Genomic DNA, 23133 nt, shown 5'->3' with positions numbered 1-23133 from the left:
GCAGACTGAAAAAGCTTTCAATTTCAAAACACAGAATCAGCTTCAATACTAACTTCCGATGTAGAATTCTGTTTTAATGTTTCTGTTTTCCTTTCTTTCTATCTTCCTTTTCAAATTTCTGTTTCTGCTTGATTTTCCTCTCTCAAATTTTATCTTTTCCCTTTGTATATCTCTCTGTGTATATTTATCTCTGAGTGTATTCCCTAATGCCTTAAAAATCAGATCCCTTCTTCTAATGTCTGTCCCTGTATTTATACAGATCTGCCTGGACCCCTACTTTCTTTTAAAATCAGAAAATCATACCCCAAAATCTGCTTTTAAAACTTTAAATCCCATTAAGTGACCCTTTTCCTGATTTCCAGCATTCCACTACCTTTTGTTTCCCATTATCCCTTTAAATTAAAAGCCATTAACATTCCACTTTCAGCCCACTATTATTATCATATTACCCTCACTGTTTTATCCTAGAAATACCCCAGAAATGCTACTATAATTACTGTTATTACTGCCTTTAAACTTAAATTCAGAATCTGATACAAAACAGATTTTAAAATCTGTCCAGGCTTAATTATCCTTCTGATTTTAAACAGCTAGAATCAATCCCAATTATCTTCCTAACACAGTTGCATCTATCCAACAATTGTGAAATTGAATTTAAACCTAACATCACAACAACATTATATTGAATTCAGCATATCAATCAAGCTGAATTTCAACATTGGACTAAAATTAAACAAATACAGGAGCATTGTCAATATACTGACAATGCCCTGTTCAGAAAACAATATATACATACCATTGACAAACTTTCTGAATTATTAAACGAGAATCAATTAATTGGGAAGAACTAATTGACTGAGTTCAATGACAATAAACAATTCCAAACAGATAAACAGAGTATTACAAACAGCATTAATGGCAATAAGAATTTACAAAACAACTAATCGACGAACTAAATCGAGTCGATTACACATATTATGAATACTCGTAAACAACAGAAACAATAGTATGATTCTGATCAAATAGACGAGTATGAGACAGTATAACAGAATTGACTAGAAAATCATGAAAAATTAAACAGACTAATGAAACAAACATAGAATACATGTAGAATACACATAAGAAACAGAAAAAATACCTTTGAATCCTTCAATCAGACTCGAACTCAACTTGGCTTCGGATTTTGTTTGAAATCAAACAGACCTTAGTCGAAGTATTTTCCACTGAAAATACTTCGACTAAGGTCGATTAAACCTCAATCTTTATTCAATCTGGACAGAATCCAAAAGTCTGGTATTTTTAGGGTTCTTGAAAGTTCGATTTGGGACTTAACCATTTCTGGTCAGATTCGAGGAGAACCAAATACGACACAAGGGTGAGGGAAGCCTAGGGGTTATTTGGTGACACTTTGGAACAGGTCTGGGTAAGTTCTTATTTGGTCCGAATCTTCAAAAGAAGATTCGAAGAGTTCTGAGAGGATTCGAACCAAACAAACAACAGATCCACACCTAGGGTGGTTAGGGGAAGCTATGGTGTCGATTTGGGGCTGTTAGGTTTAGATCTGAGTTTGGCTCGAATCTTCAAATGAAGATTCGAGAACCTTCAGGGAGATTCGAGCCAAGAGGCTAACATATTCGGATAGAGGGTGTTCAGGGGGTTCTGGGGTGTTATTTTGGTGACCGGCGGCGTTGATGCCGCCGGGTTTCAGGCGGTGGGGTCTTAGGGCGGCTAGGGTTAGGGGTTTGGTCCGGAGAAGATGATGAATAGTAAGGAAGGGGGGTGTTTAGTTAGGGGGCCGGGGTAGGGGTCTGGACTTTATATAGGGGAAGGGTGGATCAATCTTAACCGTCCGATCAAGTAAGATTCACGGTCAGGATCATCTCACTTAACCAAACGACGTCGTTTGGTTTAACGTTGGGGTCGGGCTGAATCGGGGCAATAGGTCGGGTAAAGGTTCCGGGTAAGGGTAGGGGATATCAACCGTTGGATTGATTTAATCCAACGGTCCTTGATGAAGTGTGACCAAACGTCGTCGTTTGGATTTATTCCTGAGTTGGACCGGACCTGGGTTGTTTGGATTGGGCTGTGGGGGGGGGTAATTAATTCATTTGGGCCTGGATTTTAATCCAGGTCCGATTTTGTATATATATATACATTTTTTTTCCATTTTTTCTAATTTAAATTTCTAATTTTAATTATAAAACAATTTTAACTTCACAAAAATATATTAATTACTCTATAACAATTATTTAACACATAGACAAAACATCAATCACACAGTGGAATATTTAAAATAGAACTATTGCATATTTTTTGTGATTTTATTTAAATTATCTTTTAAATGCATAATTAAATCCTATATGCATGCAACATGTATTTTATTTTAATTTTCATTTTTATTATGACAAAGTAAACATTTACGGACATAACACAAATATTTAACTCCACGCAAATTCAAGAATTACACAGTAAAAGAAATTTATTTTATTTTTTGATTTATTTTGGAGTAGTTTTCGTAATGCAAAAATCACGTGCTCACAAAGCGCACACCCTTCGTCGAAAAATTATATTGCGTATATATAGTACACACTACTTTATATAGTTAAATATTATATTTTGAACACCCTTAACATGGTTGAATAAAGCAATTCAGCGCTTCAGGGTATTCAATATGACGTGTTGTTCACGGGTTCAAAGTTCTGCTCGTTTAATTTGCCAAAAGTAAATGGAGACCACCATTTGTGGTTTATTTATTCTTTTTCAATCTAAAAGATTCCCAAATAAAATAAGTATTTAAACTTAGAATTTGTGTAGAAATAAACAACTAGTCTTAAAAGTAACTTTCTAATCAAAAGTTATCTTAGATAAATTTTATAATAAAAGTCAAGCACTACAAAAATTTCTTCAACAAAAGCTCTCTACTGTCACGACCCAAAATCACGTGACCTGCACCTGGCACACTACCCGACTCGAGTGAATCAAACCATGTGATGCACCAAAACCATATGCATGAAAACCAATTTAACTGCGAAAGCTATTTGAAAATCATATACATTTTCAAGTTAAATGATAAGATATTTTTCCAATTCAAAATTACACATGATGCCTTTCATGATATTAATTGGATTAAATCCAACAAATAACTTTTTATATATATCGTGTACCATCTCGTATTATAACTCATCACAACTATCTATGAAGTCTCTATACGAAGAATATAACTCAATATTTTGGTCAATGCTCGACTAACTAAAATAAAAGGACAACATGATAACAACCATAAAATATGAGTGGTCCCTCACCATATACTTTGGGAAGAGAGTCATCCTAGCCATGTCTGCACGCCACATATCATGCCCCTCGTCCTGAAATATATAAAGTAAGCGAAGCCCTGAAAAAGGGCCCCTGAGGGCTGAGTACACCACCACAATACTTAATAAGTGTCATAGATTCTATCCAACTCAAGTTCCTGGATAAGATTTTACAAAAACTATGCAACCAATAGTTGATGTAAAGTGATAAACAATTATATAAATTATGCTTTTTATAATTTCAAATGAAAAGACAAGTGAACTATAAACCATGATATAAATTCTTAGAACATTTAAATCAATCTAAGATTTTTAATAAAATCATACAAAACTATTTCACTTTCACTAAGTCATCGAAATCACTTCTGGCTCCTTAAGCTTGAACATAAGAAAGTAAGAAAGTCTTCTTTATCTTGTTCGGGCGACTTCCCGTAGTAGCGTATGAGTCGACTTAACCTGATTATTTTAAGTAATGATCATTTGCCCTCTCAACCGGAAACTTTATCCCACAAAACTGGCCTAGCCTTCGAATGCGTCCCTATATCGACACGTGTAGTTTCATGGTAACGAGCTTAATATTCGAACCAATCTCGATCTTCTCCACTAGTAACTCCCAAAATATTTGAATATAAAAAATAGATTCATAGCTTGATAGCCTCAAAGTATCTATTTAATCAAATAATTATTTTCATATCCAATCCAAACCATTTGAACAAAATCAAATGAATAACCTTTTTCATGTTAATGCCTTTAGCAATTGACATTAATTTTTCAAAGATACAACAAGTGCTACTCCATTGTTCAAATTTCAAAACACATACTTTTTCGTGAAACGTATCTTTATCACCCAAATAGTTTATACTCTTATGAACACATAAGTTTTAATAAAACGTATAATGTTTTTCTCAAGTGACATCTTGCAAACAAGGGTTGAAAATAAATTTTTTATATAAAATTATATGATACTTCATGTAGACATATGATTTTTGACCCTCCCCAAGATTTTTCTGCGTAAAATATTTAATTTAGGCCTAATATAGCTATTTCAACTATTTTTTGACTTCTTTCCTTTATTTTCGTCATAAAAAATGAAAAATTACAAAATATGTTAGCTTGCGTATCTTTCATAAATTTAAATATAAAAAAATAGCGTACTTTTATCTTTACATAATCTTGAAAATACAAAAAAAAGGTATATAATAGTTTCATGTTAGCCTTTACATTGTGTAGTATTTTTATCTTATTTTAAAAGAAGTCAATTAAGGTGTTGGATCACAATTTTAAGAGTTTTAGAGCCCAGTTCTTGACTCAATTTGGATTAATCCATTAAGCCTAGGGACCCTTCTAGACTCTTCTTTGGAACAAAAATAAATAAAAAAGACCCTAAGGACCTAATACACAAAAGACATAGGGACTAATGAGCAAAATACATAAAAATACACTTAAACCTAGACTCTACCTATAAAAAATGCTTAAAAATCTAAAAAAAACACACGCTGGAGGAAAAAAGCAGAAAGCTGCGCCCAAAAGGAATCCACCGTTTTCACGAGACCCACCCCCTGGACTCATCTTATCCGCAGACCCCCACCCCAAACGACCCTCGATTCTTCTTCTTCATGGGGGCTTAACACAAAACCCTAAGCAGAACTCCATCTCCATAGCAACCTGAACACCCAAACGACCAGACCCCATGAGTTTCTTCTTCATGAAGATCTAACAAAAACCAGAAAACACAAAAAGAACCCTACGTGAGCTTGAGCCATTTTTAACAGAGAAAGGACCTTTCAGCTTCTGCTTCTTCCCGTTAACAAAACTCGCCAAAAACCTTTAACGCTAGCTGATGTTCTCTTCGTCTTCCTCCTCCAGCAGCTCGCCTGAACAACGAGCTCCAGCCGAAAATAGTTGACACCATCACCAACCACCAACGAGTCTAGCCGTGAATCCCGTTCGTGAATCCCAGTTTACTGCCTTGTAAAAGTTTCTGAAGCCTCCCTTTCTTCTACTGGACAGTAGTTGCTTTGAGTTTGGATGTGGAGTTTTCCGACGCCGATTTGAGGTTCCGGCTCGTAGTTTTGGCATTTCAGTCCGCCGATCGTGGCTCTGTTTGGTTTGACGAGTGATGTTGTAAATCTCCAGCTTTGTTTATCAACATAGAGTTATTTTTAATTCATTTCCAGATCCATCAAGGACAATGTGTTCTTTCAAGTGCAAACGTTTTGCAGCTTCTAACACCTTGGAATGGGAAACAATTCGTTTTTTATCTAAAGAAATCTGAGTGTTTTTGAATCTATTAATTAAGTCATAAAGGGGTTTCGTGGAATTGAAGAAATCAAACAGGGTTTCGTGGGCTACTGGACCTAATCTTTGTCAGCGTAAACAATGATTAAAGTGTGGGTTTGAATCCGTGTTTGGTTGAGTTTCCGGTGCTAATTCGGATTTCGTCCGCGGTTCAGCACATTTTGAGTGTTAAACATTGAAACAACCGATTTTCCGGCTATATAGAGGTCCAATTCTTTCATTCTCTCTTTGTTTTATTCGAGCTTAATGTTAATTATTTGTTTGGTGATGCGATCCCATTGTTTCTGTAATTGTTCTCCGTAGTTTTGAATTCGCTCGCTCGGTTATCCGCTCGTGTTTACTCGAATTGGTTATAGCTGAACATGATTTTGTCACAGTATAGAAATTGGATTGCTGAACTACGTCACATTAGATTAAATGGGCTCGGGTGTGCACTTCATGTGACCCTGCCATAATTTTGAATAATAATAATGAAATAAACATGTTTAAAATTCGGGTGTGCATTTCATGTGACCCGACTCCAATTTCCAACAAGGTTAAATAGAACGTGTCGTGAACCACGGGTGTATTTCATATAGCGTGGCTTGCGATATGTTTTAAATAATCTTGAATTAATTCTTTAAATAATTAAAAGCTGTTTAAAGTCAAAAATGCACATAGGTTTGAACATGTATTAAAATCAGATAATAAGCCGAATATAACAGTTGAGCGACCGTGCTAGAACCACGAAATTCGGGAATGCCTAACACCTTCTCCCGGGTTAACAGAATTCTTTACTCGTATTTCTGATTTGCGGACTGTAATACATAGTCAATCTTTTCCTCGATTCGGGATTTGAACCGGTGACTTGGGACACAATAAATTATCCCAAGTGGCGACTCTGAATCTTTTAATAATAAATCCCGTTTCGATTGTCACTTAAATTGGAAAAAATCCTTTATACATCCCTTATGGGGTGTAGGTAAAAAGGAGGTGTGACACTTCAAAATCAAAAAAATTAAAAACACATTCTCGCTTGTCCCCACAAGTGCGGATGTACATTTATAAATAATATCACGTATTAACTCAAAACATGCTTAGAGAGATTCCCTCAAGAAGAGTAAGCCATAATCAACTTACCTAAATCTTCAAACTCCAAATAATACTATATCGCTCCAATTGATTAAAATGTTCAAATGTCGTCAACAATTCAACATCTAATATTAGATATCCCAACTACGTCAAAACAAACAAAAAAAGATTCAGAAATATCTATTTAGGCTTCACAATTTGGCAACAAACCTTCAACCATTCCAAATTATCCAATACGTCTACCAATTAGTCTATTCAATCTCATTATTATTATTATTAAATACTCATTTGAAGTTATTAATGATACTATATTATTTACTCGACATCAGCAAGTCACTATTCATTATCTTCTCCAATAAAACTCTAGGTTCATGAGCATCCAATTCATGAACTAGTGTTACTTCTTAGCCAAATGACAATTCTCTATTCAATTCGTCCATCAATTAGGTTATTAAATTTGTTGGCATCATTAAAAACACAAAACAATTTCATTTATATCAACCCACTACTATTCACCTTCTTCTTTATTCAAAATATTATTTTCAAAACCCACTATTAGGTTTTATATAATACCCCATTATAACTTCAAGTAAACTTCATAAACATACTACCCACACTTCAGTATATCATATATGTGAAGCTCGAGTAAAGAAATTACTTCTTGATGGAAGAATCTCATTTTTTCTCTCTTTTTGGTCTTCTTAAAGATTCAAACCATTTCCTATGAATTTTCATCATAATAATATTAGTGTATATTAAATGATGTTATATAATTATTCTTATACCAAATAAACTTAGCTTGAAGTATTCATAGCAGGAGAGTTCCTCCTTCTCTCAAGAACTCAAACACTTGTCCAAAATTTTATTTTGTTCTCTCTCCCCAAAATAGTCCTTTTATAATTTTGATGGCATGCGTAGCTGCGTGCATCTCTAGCATAGCTACGTTCCCTTCCTCTTCAACACCCCTTCATTTGACTACCTTGCTGAAATCAGCATAGCTACACACAACTCGCGTAACTATGTGTTTGATGTACTATCCTTTAGTAAAAATATCATAACTTCTTGTAGGAATATCCAAATGATGAATCGTTTGAAAAATTAAAAACTAAACTCATATATCTTTAATTTGATAGGTCGTAAACCACATAAATCTTCATATATTTGGATTTCTGTTCGTTTGAAATTAGGCCTTGTGCACACTCATTTTAAACTTTAGTGCATCATATAGTTTCCAATTTGACTTAGTCTTAGGGCTCTTCTTGGACCATAAACCATTATTAATACATTTTGTATACGTATTACCATGATCAATTGATATTCTTCATATCATTAGTCCTTGTTCACGCCCAAATTAATATAATTAGCATACATTAATCTTCTTAATAGCCTTAAAACATTTTTAAAAAAATTTCGGGTGTTAATCTACAAACTACAAATCCTCTCCACCCTCTCTTTCCTTTTGTTTTATGCTTACTTTAATTAGTAAAATTTCTAATGTCGTCTTTTTTTGATTTATAAAATTATAGTTCTACCATTTTCTATTTAGTATTTAATATTGCGTAGTTTGATCTAAAATAATTGGTACACCATTGATCGACAAAAAAATATTTATTGACTTATTTAAAATTTAAACACTCTTGACGGAATTCCTGATTACGCCACTAGCTATGATCTATTCATACAAAAGGTTGCCTAGAGACGTCAATGGTATATATTTTCTTGAAAATGTAACATTTATAAGACAATATTTATTTTTTAGAAGTAGCAAATATTGATTATTTTTTCACTTACACTTTTGAAATCTTGGCCAATCACAAAGTAATGCTACAATATTGATAAAAATGCTTTTCAAACTCATAAACAACAAAATCGCTTTTCAAAATAAACAAACAAAACCTAAAACATTGATCAAATAACCGGTATGAATCATCACGCTGGACTCAGTCACGTGTAATGCATATGTGGCAAACCACAGCATATTACCATAGATTCACTCCACGATACTTTTCCCCAAACAATAAAATATAAATGCCGAAAAAAGAAAAAGAAAAAAAACCAGAACAGTTAATAGTAAACAGCTTCAATTGCAGAAAGAGACCGCAGACGAAAAATGGATTTGTTACCGGCGGAATCGTCACAGATTCTACCGAAGAAACACAGATTTCGTTCGTTGAAGCTTGTAAATGTGAATATGGACGAAGCTTTATCGGAAACGCCGCAAGGAGTGGAGTACGGGAAGCTCGAGAATGGGCTAACTTATTATGTCCGATCCAATTCTAAGCCCAAAATGAGAGCTGCACTTGCACTTGCTGTTAGAGCTGGGTATGTGCCCTATTTTTCAAACACCTTTATGTTGTTAATTAATTTGGTTAATCCTTCTTTTTTTTTTTTTTTTTTTTGCAATAGCGGGATACTGTTAACGCGCTGTAACTGATTTGTGATTTGACTGGTTGTTTTACCAAATGTTGAATGTGGATGATGCATAGCCGCATGAAAATTGAACAATTGTCTTCACAAAATTAGAGCATCTTTCGGAAACAACCTCTCTACCTCCCATGGGTAGGGGTATCGTCTGCGCACACACTAGCCTCCCCAAACCTCACTTGTGGGGTTTGTTGTTGTTGTTGTTGTCTAAATTACCGGAGCTAATGCCAACCCCTATGAACAATATTATATTGGATTAAGTTATGCAAACTGACACCGTAAATAATACACTATGGAGTCGTTTGGTTCACTTACTATACAGGGGGCTTATAATGCAGGCATTTTCCATGCTATGACTAATAATGCAGAGATTGTTATGCGGTGATTAATAATGAAGGGATGGTTATATATGAAATACTTACTTTAAAAGGACGTTTTTGTCTTTAAATAATTTGACCCCGACATTGCTAATATGCATATTCTTATTCAACATTCGCTCCTGCATAAAATGATACCTACATTCCTGCAAAACTTATTACGTATATCATTTAATACCATCAACCAAACTCTCCATTAGAGTTATACGGAGATTATTATTCTTTATGTGGCCAACCAAACACTATGTTATCTTATGCATAAGTTTATGGCGGGATCGATTATTCCAATACATCAACCAAACTACTTCTATCAGTGTATCAGTATAGTGTAACTAACATGTTATAGCATGTTAATTACTGCATTTTATAAATCTAGTAACATAATAATGGTAAAATCATTTGCACATTCAGTGTACAGAAAGTAAACCCTGTTAAGTCTTGCTATTTCAGGAGAGCATAAAGCTAACTGCTTTTATTGCTTTGAGACTTTTTCAACCAAGATAAAATCGGAAGGAGCTTTCGATCTATATATCTCACAAGTAAGGGGTAGTGCAACTAATCCGTAGTGGCATATGAGAAGTTATAGTTCTTGGTAAATTAGCTATAGATAATGGTTAAAAAGGAATGCTAGTACGTTGCAGCTTGCTTGATTGTTACTCAACCATTTTGTATCACTCTGGCACGGGAGACCTCTCTGGTTGTTAAATCGCCCGCATATCATGCTACATAAAGAAAAACTCGACCTAGTATCACCAAGAAGTTGCATAGTCAAAATTGACCCCAAAATTCTTTGTGCAGTCTTGCAAATATTAACTCCAATCTGACCCTCGGGGATTTCTCGGTTATCAAAATATAAAAGTTAAATCCAGTCTGGTGTTTCTGTATACTGTATTGGCTGCCACCACTAGGCTGTGGGCTTTTTCTAATTTCAAACAGCAATGTGCAAGCATAGAGTGATTCGGCTGAAAATTAGGGTAGAAAATTGTGTTATCACGTTCAATTATTTGAAAGTTAACTTGTGTGCTGTTAAATTTTGAAGTGCTATTTGTGATATACTCTATGACTAGGATACACCTAGATGTGTTGACTTGCTTAATGAATAATTTGTCCTTTAATATTGTCTTTGAGGTATCGTGTTCGTCACTGATGAGAAAGAAATCATATAGATTAAAAAAAAAACATAATAAGGCAGCTGAACTGCATATCTTTTCATTCTTGTCACTTACTTTTTCCTTAACTACTTGCACAAGTCCTTTTTCCCCTTTCTATGGTAACTACTCCCTCTGTTTCAATATACGTGATGTAGTTTGACTCGGCATCGAGTTTAAGAAAAATAATTAGACTTTTGAAACTTGTGGTCTTAAATGCTTAAAGGTAAAAGCTTTGTGGGGGTGGGCCATAACATTTGTATAGTTATAAGAGCTTCTCATTAGGGTAAAATTGGTAAAATGAAAAGTTTAAAGTTAAATTGTTTCCAAATATAGAAATATGTCATTCTTTTTGAAATGGATTAATAAAGAAAGTGTGTCTTATAAATTGAAATGGAGGGATACTACTTTAACAAGTTTGTCCGTTTCTGCTGATTCAAGCCTCATAGAGCACTTGATGGAACTGATATCCCGACACCCCGGGAAAAAAAACGAGAAAGAAATGCACATCATGGGACATCAAAATTAGGTCCCATAATTTATTAAAAGAAAAGCAACAGAACTTCTATTGGGAAGAAAATTGCTCGACTCTAGAACAATTTCGAGACGGCAATATTGTAGAATCACATTCGTTTGCTAGTAAATGAAGAGGAGGACCTGTGATTTTCTCAAAAGGAGGAATACCTGTTATTGGTTGGTGTTGCAAATACTTCTTCACTTAACTGATAAAGGGACCAGGATATTCAAAATGAATTGCGTAAGCATGAACGGTATCCTATAAGATTTTGAAGGGAAATAATTTTCTGGGGACACGATGCGAGGGAACTCTACAAGCATGATTATGTATGTGTTGAGAGAAAAAGTGTGGGAGGAAAATTAGGAATGAAATTGAAGTTACTGACATTCTCAACTGAGCTATCAAAAACTTGCCTTTAAGTGTTTACTCTTATTTTTGATAAGTAGCACTTGCCTCTGTAAGTGTGAACTTCCATGCCCTTGAGTATTTCCTTAGCTTGTTTGATTTTCTCTTCGGCAGTGGTTTGACATTGACTTTGCTTCATTGTTGCCTATTTAAGCAGTGCCTTCTTCCTTTACGATAGCTGACGTGCTAACTCCTTAAGGGATAGTTGACGTGCTAATTAAGTTCAAGGTCTTAATTCATGGCAGCTCAGTTTTAGAAGAAGAGGAGGAACGTGGAGTTGCTCACATAGTTGAGCATCTTGCTTTTAGTGCCACAGAGAAATACACAAATCATGATATTGTCAAGTTTCTAGAGAGTATTGGGGCAGAAGTTTGGTGCTTGCCAGAATGCAATGACTTCTGCTGATGAAACTGTTTATGAGCTATTTGTCCCTGTAGACAAACCTGAACTATTGTCTCAAGCGATCTCGGTGTTGGCTGAGTTCAGTTCAGAGGTGCTTCTAGTGCCTTTCTAGTTGTACTATCATTTAGATCATATCAAGTTTTCTTATTTACTTTGCCACGTATAGGTCAGAGTGTCACCTGATGACTTGGAAAAGGAAAGAGGAGCAGTAATGGAAGAGTATAGAGGAACCAGGAATGCCAATGGAAGGATGCAGGATGCCCACTGGGTTCTCATGATGGAAGGTTCAAAGGTAACTTTCCTAGTTCTTCTTTGTCCTTTTGTCCGCTGATCCACAGTGATTTTTCTGTGAATGCACTGTACTAAGGAGAAACATAAGGCACAATAAGATGGCTATTTATATTACATTGGCTTTTAACAAGATAGAAATGAATTCATATAAAGGTATGTGCTGTTTTCATTTTTCTATATTTTATTTTATTGTTGTTTGTAATAAGAAAATAGTACTATGAGTTTTTTTTTATTTGGTTTCGGGTCAAGCATTGTTCATGAATTGAAGAACTCATGAATACATGATAAAATAATTGAAAGAGCTCATATCTTGACATTGAAGCTGCTAATTTGTGTTAGCCCAGGCGTGGACCTACCCCCTGTTGTTTTGGTTGCACATCGACGAAAAAGTTGAATTTCATAAAAACCAGCGAACATCAAGGCTGAATAGACCCACTTTTAAACTGCCAAACTCATCTTTACACTTCCTAAAACTTAATCATTCCAATATAGCTCCCTTTTTGGTCCTGTGTGATAAAACTGTGCATATTTGGTAAATTTTCTTCTCTCTCCATTTATACATTTAATGCTAGACTAGTAAAGACAAAATGTCACAACTTTTTTGTGATTTAATAAGAAATATTGGTTATTAAGCGGTAGTAATTGGTTTCCTTTATGTTCAAAAGTATAATAGAATCCTGAGCTTCAGTGTGAAGTTTCTTAAACGCCAATTGCTTTAGTTGCTGATTTTAAACCATGTTGGAGTTATTTCCTCAACTGAATGCCCTCCTCCTGATCTCCTTCTTAATTAGTATGCTGAGCGGCTGCCTATTGGACTCGAGAGGGTGATCCGAACAGTTTCTCCTCAGACGGTGAAGCAATTTTACAGGAAGTGGTACCATTTGCAGAATATGGCTGTGATTGCTGTTGGGGACTTTCCTGACACGCAGGTTCGAAGACTGTTATTGTCCCCTTCCTGAAATACTGCATGTTTTCTAATTGTATGTCCCAATTAATCTGATATATTTCCATCAATGGCAATATCAATCATGCAACTCATTGTTGCGATATATGTTTATATATAACTTTAGGATTATCACATCATTACACACCCAAATTGTGTTGGATCTATTTCTCAATTTCTCGACATCATAGAATTTCTCTAATCGTTAATCATCATAATAAACAATTCAAAATCATTTCTCAGTTTCTGACGTAGTCAAAGGGGATAAACAATACATGCTATCTTTGTGATCTGATCTTACACTGCTGCCCAAGACTTTAGTGGATCGACTCACAAATGAGATGGAGTCAAACTAAATCTTATTTTTACATAAAGTTTTGGAGTTAAGACTCTATCGACTATATTAGCCGCTTGTCTTTATCTGTGACAGAGTGTTGTTGAGTTGATAAAAGCCCACTTTGGACATAAGATTTCAGCAGTTGATCCTCCTCTTTTACCATACTATTCGGTTCCATCACACAATGAACCACGATTTTCATGCTTTGTGGAATCCGAGGCAGCTGGGGTTAGTATTCTGCAGATCTTTCATCAATCTCAGCAGTACATTGTGCCTTTTGCTCTGGATTTCCTTTAAGACATTTCTTTTGAAATGGGTTGTAACAGTCAGCGGTGATGATTAGCTGCAAAATGCCTGTGGAAGAGCTTAGGACTGTGAAAGATTACCGGGAATTGCTCACTGAATCCATGTTTTTCCATGCTCTAAACCAGAGATTTTTTAAAATATCTCGTAAGAAAGATCCTCCTTATTATTCTTGTTCGGCTGCAGCAGATATCCTAGTTCGTCCGGTTAAGGCCTACATTATGACATCATCCTGTAAAGAGAAGGGGACTGTCGAGGCCTTAGAATCCATGCTTACTGAGGTGTGCATCCACATCCGTATGAATTATATTCTGCTTTCTAGCTGTTTCTGATACCTTGGTTCCAGGTTGCTAGAGTAAGAATTCATGGCTTTTCTGAACGTGAAATATCTGTTGTTCGGGCTTTGCTGATGTCAGAGATTGAATCTGCATATTTGGAGCGAGATCAAATGCAATCAACCAGCTTACGTGATGAATATTTGCAGGTACATAAAAATTACTTTCCTCCCTTTCCCTCAAGTTGCTTTACACCAAAGCTCAAGTTCAGTTGGGTGAAACAAAGCGTATATAAAATTTTGTAAAAGCTGAATATACCTGTTACACAATGAGGCTCAAGTGATGTTTTTGCTTTGTAGCATTTTCTTCGAAATGAACCCGTTGTTGGGATTGAGTATGAGGCACAGCTCCAGAAAACTCTGCTACCCCGTGAGTGTCCGCTAGTGTTTCTTTTTCATTTATGAGTTTTTATATTTCTGAACAGTGTTATATGCTGGAGGGGAAAAGAAACGAAAGAGACTTTTGTTATCATTTCACCAGGTGAAGGGAATCTTAATATTGCTAAATCTTTTTTGATTGAATAGATATTTCAGCATCTGAGGTGTCCAAATACTGTGAGAAGTTTCAGACTTCAAGTAGCTGCGTTATAAAAACAATTGAGCCCCGAGCAACTGCTGCAGTGGATGATTTGAAAGCTGTCGTAGTGAGGATCAATTCTCTTGAAAGAGAAAAAAGCCTTCCTCCTTGGGATGACGAAAACATCCCTGAAGAAATTGTCTGTGCGAAACCAAATCCAGGGTAACATATGTCACATTTAACGTTCATAATCTCTTACATACCTACTGCATGTGTGATGGAAAACGTGTGGCAACTCAATATATTGTTTAAACATGTGGATACTATAAAATTTGAAATGCAGTTCATTGGTGTTTATGCCTTTGTTTTGCTTTTGATACTTGTAATGTGATCTGCAAGGCAATGCGTCATTCTTAGCAGATGTCCGTTGATAACTTTTTCTCTGGCGCTATTTGCTACTATGCTCTTTAAATAAAATAAGCATGTGTATTTTGGAGAAACTATCATTTCTTCTTCCCAAATAGAGATCAAATGCTGGACGGTTAAGCATGACCAATGAGTTGTGACATAATGTTCACATTGTATGCTTATATATTTTACTAAGGCATATGGTGAGGCCCGTGTCTTAATCTTGTGTTTTCCAGGCACACATTGACTTCTATTAAATATTTTTAGCTCACAGAAACATCTTAACTGAACTTTGTCCCTAATATTTTTGGCTATTTTTTAATAAATAAGTTAAAATTGTGTCTTAATTATGTAAAAGAAGTGTCTTTTTCATGCAATTATTCTAACTGGCTATGACTTTCTCGCAAACTAGGTTTTTGAGTAATATTTATGACTAGGATGTCAAAGAGAACTATTGAGCCTGACCTATTCCCAAAAAAGAGCAAGAAGAATAAAGTAATAGAAGAACTATTGTGCAATGAGCTACTGTAGTGATCCATTGTATGTTCAAGGCAAAAAAGAGTATGTTCGTATCATCGGTTGTTACTTCATTTATCTGCATCCTTTGCACTCTCAGATTTTTTACTAAGTGGGATTAATTCACTTTCCTGAATTAGTCTTTGAGACTGTAAGTATTCTTAAAGGTAAAAGACCAAATAGGAAATATCTGTTGTTCCACCTACATCTAAAGTAAATACTCTATGATGATAGTTACCTGCAAAGAGAGCAACACTACCTTTGTACCTATAATACTATTACCAGAAGCCCGGATGATTTTCTCTAAGCAGACAATTTGCTCTCACTGACTTAGAATAGGCACCTTCTGTCACTCCAACATTTTCCTTAACATTTTCCTTAGACTTGGTCATCAGGTTTACGGATGTGCTCACTGAAAGCAATCATGTGGCAGTTTCTGTCTCATTTTTGTAATGATGTATGCTGAAACTGATCCCAAATTTCTTGTTTCAGGCATATAGTACAGCAGCTTGAATATTCCACTATTGGAGCTACTGAGTTGATTTTATCAAATGGAATGCGAGTGTGCTATAAATCTACTGACTTCCTTGATGACCAGGTAAAAATTTCCTATGCATGGAGGTTAAGCTGGAGAGTTTTTTGTGAATTTCCTATGCAGCGGTCTCTCTGTCTTATTTCTGTTTGGAGATACAGTTCCTCATCATCTTTCCTTTGGGCTTCTGTCATAGACTAGTGAACAAATGCTGCAGATAATCATTCTTGTTGTTGAAGATGGTACTTTGGTAATAAAATACCTTGTGGATACTCATGAAACATAAGAAATACTGTTTTGGCTGCTGCCTTTAAAGAGGGAATAATAACGTGCCACAGCAGACGTTTTTGTTTTCTTTCTAGTTACTAGGATGATCTTCTGCTTTCTTTACCAATCCAAACTTTCTATCCAAGATTCCTATGAGTTATGAAAACTAGCTTTTATTGCTCACTAAAGAGATTCCTCTTTTTTATTTTAAAGATATTCATTTAAAAAAACCCACCTCTTGGAATAGTAATTCTGAGAAAACACATTGTTTTTTGGGTCTAAGTTGATGCGGTACTTGTTATTCGTATTAACATCTTGTTTAAATAGGTTTTATTCACAGGGTTCTCATATGGTGGTTTGTCTGAACTCCCGGAAAGTGAATACTTTTCATGTTCAATGGGTTCAACCATTGCTGGAGAAATTGGTATATTTGGTTACAGACCAACAATACTCATGGATATGCTTGCTGGAAAAAGAGCAGAAGTTGGTACAAAACTTGGAGCTTATATGAGAACTTTTTCTGGTGATTGTTCACCTACGGACCTAGAAACTGCATTGCAGGTTAGATTTTTCTAGAAGTGCATGGGCATCTGATTTTGTTATCTATTACAGCTCTCTCTACATACATGTCTGTCTATGGTTATGTATATCATATAAGAAAACAAAAATCATTGCAACACTAAACGATAGATCCTCCATATGGGCTATGTCTCAAGGATAGATACTGCCAAATTGGGACGAGTTGGTTGGATTCTATAAAGAATTGAGCGAGCTTTAAGATTATGAAGATTCTTAGAATCCTTTGCAAATGATTCATGAAGATTCCTATTCAAAGAGCAGTTAGAAAATTATCTTGATTGAGTATTCTCTACGTCCATGAAGTAACAATATTACATGGTATTGTGCGGGGTTGTCCTATAAGAGTATGAATCTTGTCATCACCTAAATATTGGAGTTCGGATATACTAATAGATTACGAGTATGGGTGTTGCTAGAGCTAAACTTTTCGTAAAACTCCTAAAACATAGAGCTTATGAAATGTAGCTATAAAATAAATATCATGTGATGGTTGATCTCACTCCAAATCTTCCCGGAGTGAACCCATATGTTTCTTTAACTTTGTTTCAAGTGAGCGCTATTAATGAAATTTCAACAACATTGAAGCAGAAACAAGCAACAATGGCAGACAGCACGTCTGCCATCTGCCCATGGTGGTTTACTTCCAGTAAGAGTGGCTATTCCTAAGTCAGAATATTTTTAGAGAACTACCTATCAGAATTGTGGTCCTCTCAGATTTTCAAAATAAGTGCGCTCAGCTATTGAGTAGCTGTGAACGTCAATGGTCGGAATTTCAAATTGAAGCTACTTCTAACATTTACTGTTTTGTAAATTTAGTTGAAAACCAGTTTCTTTTGGTGACTTTTCATGGAAAGTTCTTTCCCATCTATTGCAAAATATTATTTTTACATAATAGTAGAAAAATTCTTTAAATATAAATAGTGAAAAATAATAGTATTAAAAAAGAACATTACTTTAATTAAGAAATTGTGAAGTGGCTGTTTGGTCCTTAACCTTAATTTCGTTTGTGCTACTTGTATGTGATGTTTACCTCTTGCCTTCTGCGACTTCTCAGCTTGTATATCAACTTTTCACAACAACCGTTGAGCCAGGGGAAGAAGATGTCAAAATAGTGATGCAAATGGCAGAAGAAGCCATACGTGCTCAGGAGAGAGATCCTTACACTGCATTCGCGAACCGAGTGAGAGAGCTCAATTATGGGAACTCCTACTTCTTCAGGGTAAGATGACTTTCGATCTGCATAGTCAACTTTGTAGTGCCGGACTGCCGGGTGTATTCATGAGTTACATAGTTGCGTATTGTCTTGCAGCCGATCAAATTTGGTGACCTTCGAAAAGTCAACCCATATAAAGCTTGTGAATATTTCAATAGTTGCTTCAAGGACCCCTCAACTTTTACAGTGGTGATTGTTGGGAATATTGACCCTTCTATAGCATGTCCGTTGATGTTACAGTACTTGGTAGGTACTACACTTTCTAATGGTGTTGGGCCCTAGCACTATTTAGCGTTTCTGTCATTAGTTTCTTCTTCACTATGCAGGGTGGAATTCCAAGACCTCCTGAACCAGTTCTACATTTCAGCCGTGATGACCTCAAAGGCTTGCCTTTCCAATTTCCTACGACAATAACTAGGTAATCTCAGTGTTATTTTCTCTCCAATTAATAATTTACTAAGCTATTCTCTTTCTCTTAATGAAGCTGAAGAAGCTGATTGATTGCAGGATCCCTTAGCTTCAATGATTTTTCCGTTACACCTTGCCCCTTTTCATTGTTCATTTTTTACCCCTGATGCCTTGGATTTTTGAGTTGGGGGTTTGGTGAGGGAGTCCTAATGATATGATTTCTATTATATTGGTTTTCAGAAACTAGCAAATTATACACACACAGAGGCACATACACACTCTCATGCACATACACAAAGTTGGTTGCACTTTGTCATAACTCATTACCATCACCCCAAAAAAAACAAGAAGGAAAGATTCCAACTTGACTAGGGCCCCCAGTGTTACTGTTCATTTCCTTCTATGTGATAAACTATTGAAGTTCTATGATGTCCTTGATGTGCTAAGACTCATCCCCATTTAACGCGTTGCATGTGATTGTAGAGAAGTTGTTCGGAGCCCAATGGTGGAAGCACAATGTTCGGTGCAGTTATGTTTCCCTGTTGAGTTAAAGAATGAAAAAATGGTGTGTATTTTAGATACTTAAGAAAACTATTTCTTAAGCTTTTTACTTTTACACATACATTGACTTATACACTATCTCACCTTATTTACAGATGGAAGATGTTCATTTTGTTGGATTCTTGAGCAAGCTTCTGGAAACAAAGATAGTACAGGTTCTCCGCTTCAAGTATGGACAGGTGTGTTCTTGAGTAGTCTGTCAGATTTTCTTTAATGCATTTTGATAAGTTGTTATTCTTGGAACTCTTTGTGCCTTAGATTTATTCTGCTGGAGTTTCCGTCTTTCTTGGTGGCAATAAGCCTTCCAGACTTGGCAATATCCGTGGAGATATTAGTATAAATTTCTCCTGTGATCCAGACATTTCATCGACACTGGTATGTTTGCAAATTTTGATCCGCATGTTACAGGAAAAGGTTACAAAGCCTAACATCACAAATTTTTGACAAGGTTGATCTTGCTTTGGACGAAATATTACATCTTCAAGAGGAAGGACCTTCAAATGACGATGTTATGGCCGTACTAGAAATCGAGCAAAGGGCACATGAAAATGGGTTACAGGTGATGTTTACTGGAATCTTCCTCTCAGAGGCTCAAAGTTTCATTTGATTGCTAACATTATGAGAAGACAGCTATGAAATGTTGCATATTCTAATTCATAGTACTAAAGTTCTAAATTTCTGCTTATTGAATATCTTCTATTACCTAAACCTTAAGTTGAATATCCATTTGATCCGCTGCTGATTCCTGTTTGCTCTTTCAGGAGAATTACTATTGGTTAGATAGAATATTGCGTAGCTACCAGTCACGGATCTATTCTGGCGACGTTGGTAATTCCTTTGAGGTTAGTTTTTAGTTCAGTGCTTGTACAATTCTTTAAAAGCAGTCTGCTCCTCTTACTTAAAAACAAATGCAGTCTGTTCCTTGTTCCTCATGCATGTCGAACTTATTCCATTATATGTCATCTAACGCCTATCTGAAATTAAAAAAAACGCTAGTCATTTTGGGATTGTAGACTAGTGCGCCGGATATGCACAAACAATTGTAAATCGGGGTTTCCTCAAAAAATTTGGTTCCACTTGGTGGTATATGTGTTATACGCATCTAAAGAGTTTGAACCAACATGCTCATGAATATTCTCTAGTTTGACTCCTTTTTATTTTTGTGCTCCTGGTTTTTCCTTCTGTGAAAAAAGGGGAAGAGCGAATATGCCAAAGTACCTTTATTATATCACCGTGGTGTCCAGGCCAGCGTGTGGCGCACCTCGACTTATTCCATGGGGTACCTGATACCTCCCACCAGCACAGGTACCGGGTAACTTTGTCCGCCAAGAATTGGACAGATAAGAAGAAATCACCTAGTGTTTTGCTTCCGCTAGGATGAGATTTGAACCCGAAACCTCATGGTTCTCAACCCACTTCATTGATCACTAGGCCACACCCTTGTGTGCAATATGCCAAAGTACCTTGTCCAAAAAAAAAAAAAAAAGAATATGTCAAAGTCAAAGATAAGGAGCTGTTTGGAAATTTTACATCCAACAAAGTAAATGTTATACTCTCATTCTGTAAAAGCTCCCTCTACTTCTCTGCCACAGTCAGACTGCATTTGCTATATAGTTCTTCCATGGAACTGTAATTTCAATTAAGTATAGAGATCCTATGAGATGACGTCTTTCTAATTGCTTAAAGCTCTTATGCAGGTCCAAGATGCTGCACGGTCCAAAGTGAGAAGTATCTTGACACCATTAACTGCCCAACTAGCCTTGCAAAGAATTCTGCCATTTCCTTGTAAAAAGCAGTATACTGTAGTAATTTTGATGCCTCAGGCATCACGTATAAAAAAATTGAAGTCATTGATGCAGTCAGTATCCAAGAGTTATTCAAGAGATGCAAAGGTTAGTCTCATGTAGTTCTCATCTTTCCTCTTCCGGCATCATGATCTAGTGGATGTGAATCTTTATACTTGCTTCCCTCTTCAAATGACCCTTGCCACGAAAAGAAAGAAGTCAAGAATCTAATCCCATCCCCCCCCGCGGCCCGCGAAAAGCTACATATACGTTAATCTTTTGTGCCTATTCCTGTGTAACACTGACAGTCCACTTACGTTGTTTCAGTGTCCGAGGCATTGTACTCTATGCTTGCACAATATTCCAGTAATATGGATTAATAAACATAAACTGATAAACATGTTGTAGTGTCTTTGTCTAATATATTCAAGTTACGTGCAATCTAAATCTATGTCTAGTAGCACTGAGATTGTTAAGCATGCATGAATATAAAATTGACTCCTAGATTTCTTGCCTTGTATAGCCTGACAGTCTTCTCAATGTGTGCTCTATACATCCATTAGCGTTCATCCTTGTAACTTCATTGTTCACTCTCCTTTTTATATACTGTTACTTTATATCTTTCCTACTATTTCAGATATTGGCTGGAATTGCTGGTGTAACAGTTTTGTCCCTCAGTTTATGGAAATACTCCCGAAGTACACTGAAATCGTAGTAGAGATCTTTGCTGAAATAGAACTTGGAGGAAACTGTTGCTCAAGGGCGCTGTGTTCGTCCACTTATCCAACCCAACAATAGTACAGTCAAATGGATTGCATGAGAGATATCATTGAATTCTTTGCCAAAAGATCTGATCGTACTCAGCTCTGGCCTCCTTGTACCATAGATAGATGCGCCATTATTATCAGCAAGTGTTACAAATGTTAGGTTGTGCCAAGACTAAGAAGCTTAGAAAGTTGATAATTCGTTGTGCTTGTACTAATGTATTAACATTAGGTTGTGCCAAGATTAATAAGCTTAAAAAATTGATGATTCATTGTGCTTGTACTAATATATGAACAAAGTATCTTCTATGGTTTGATCCTTACCTTATTATTGAGAAAGTATAAGGTTTATTTTTCCTCCTTGGGCTACGTGCTATTTTTCGGCTCTTTGGTTTGGAGATTCCCATTTTCATTCTTCTTTCAGTCGTTGCTTTGGTAGCAATGGAATTTGAATGTGTAGGATCCCGCAGGAGGACAACCTGCAGCGAAGCAACGTTCGAACGTAGTATTCTGCTACTATACGGGGGTTGCGTAAAAATTGTGTGATTATTTTTACACTACTACATCAACTAAAAGATAACTATATGAAACCATTAGCGAAATTTGTTACCTAGAAAAACAAAGAGGGTAACTTGCTGCAACCTTGTTAGTTGTTACAATATTCAATAGTACAAAAGTTCTTACAATGTTTGTGCATGTATATAAAAGTCATAATTCTTTGGAATGGTTACTGATGATTCAAATAACATATTCTAACTAATCTGAGATTGAGCTATAGTTGTTATTGTTGTTGAAAGAATAATCCAAAGACTGAACGGGTGATGTTAAGGAAAGTGTGGGTCTGGCTTAGAGACATCCAAGCTAAATGTTAAGGGAAATATGGTTTGGTCAGACATTAATTTGCAACTTTAGTCCATCAGTTATTGATAAATTTTGTTTTTGGTTCTCATTATATTTATCTAAATTTATTTCACCTTCATATTTTGAAGGTGACACTTTTGTGGCACTGTTAATTTTTTTTTTTATCCCAGTAATAGAAGATTTAAAATAAAGCTTGGTAATAGAATTTTAAAGCACAATCCTAACGATCGCCCGAATTTCTAGTCAAATTCGGGTTATCACTATATGGGTCAAAATTTCGAGGCGACGACGAGGAAGGCATTTCGAAGTTAAGCATGAGCAGGTGAGAATACAAGTTAGCAAGTTCATTGCTCGACCTCACTATGTGCGTGCCTTGTCACGAGCACCCTCGAACTCAACCTCAGTAACTCTCCCTGCCGCCATCAAGTCCCTAAATATGTCTAGCTGGGCCTTGACATCGATCCACTTCTCATACGAATCCCCCGCAACGTCAGGATAAGTGGAAGTGTGAGAGAAAGATGGTCGAGCCAATAGCTGCGTCTTTTCAGCCTCAAGAGCGGCA

The 23133-nt window shown here is 36.0% G+C and overlaps 1 protein-coding gene across 1 annotated transcript; it reads left to right on the top strand.

Moving 5' to 3' along the window:
- Positions 1-8708: 8708 nt before the first annotated feature.
- On the top strand, positions 8709-22068 carry LOC107793927 (zinc protease PQQL-like). Its single transcript, XM_016616376.2, is given in 22 exon segments — positions 8709-9002; positions 11797-11920; positions 11922-12044; positions 12120-12245; positions 13036-13173; positions 13618-13752; positions 13851-14108; positions 14174-14311; positions 14462-14531; positions 14687-14900; positions 16095-16200; positions 16729-16962; positions 18035-18199; positions 18290-18439; positions 18520-18611; positions 19085-19166; positions 19258-19341; positions 19421-19537; positions 19611-19721; positions 19924-20004; positions 20860-21054; positions 21584-22068. Coding segments are annotated over 22 exon segments (3033 nt in total). The 5' UTR covers positions 8709-8790; the 3' UTR covers positions 21662-22068.
- Positions 22069-23133: the final 1065 nt, after the last annotated feature.

This window comes from Nicotiana tabacum, chromosome 8, assembly GCF_000715075.1.
Source record: "Nicotiana tabacum cultivar K326 chromosome 8, ASM71507v2, whole genome shotgun sequence".
NCBI classification, from domain to species: Eukaryota; Viridiplantae; Streptophyta; class Magnoliopsida; order Solanales; family Solanaceae; genus Nicotiana; species Nicotiana tabacum.
Note: the sequence above shows the minus strand (reverse complement) of the source record. Positions and strands in the feature narration are given on the sequence as shown.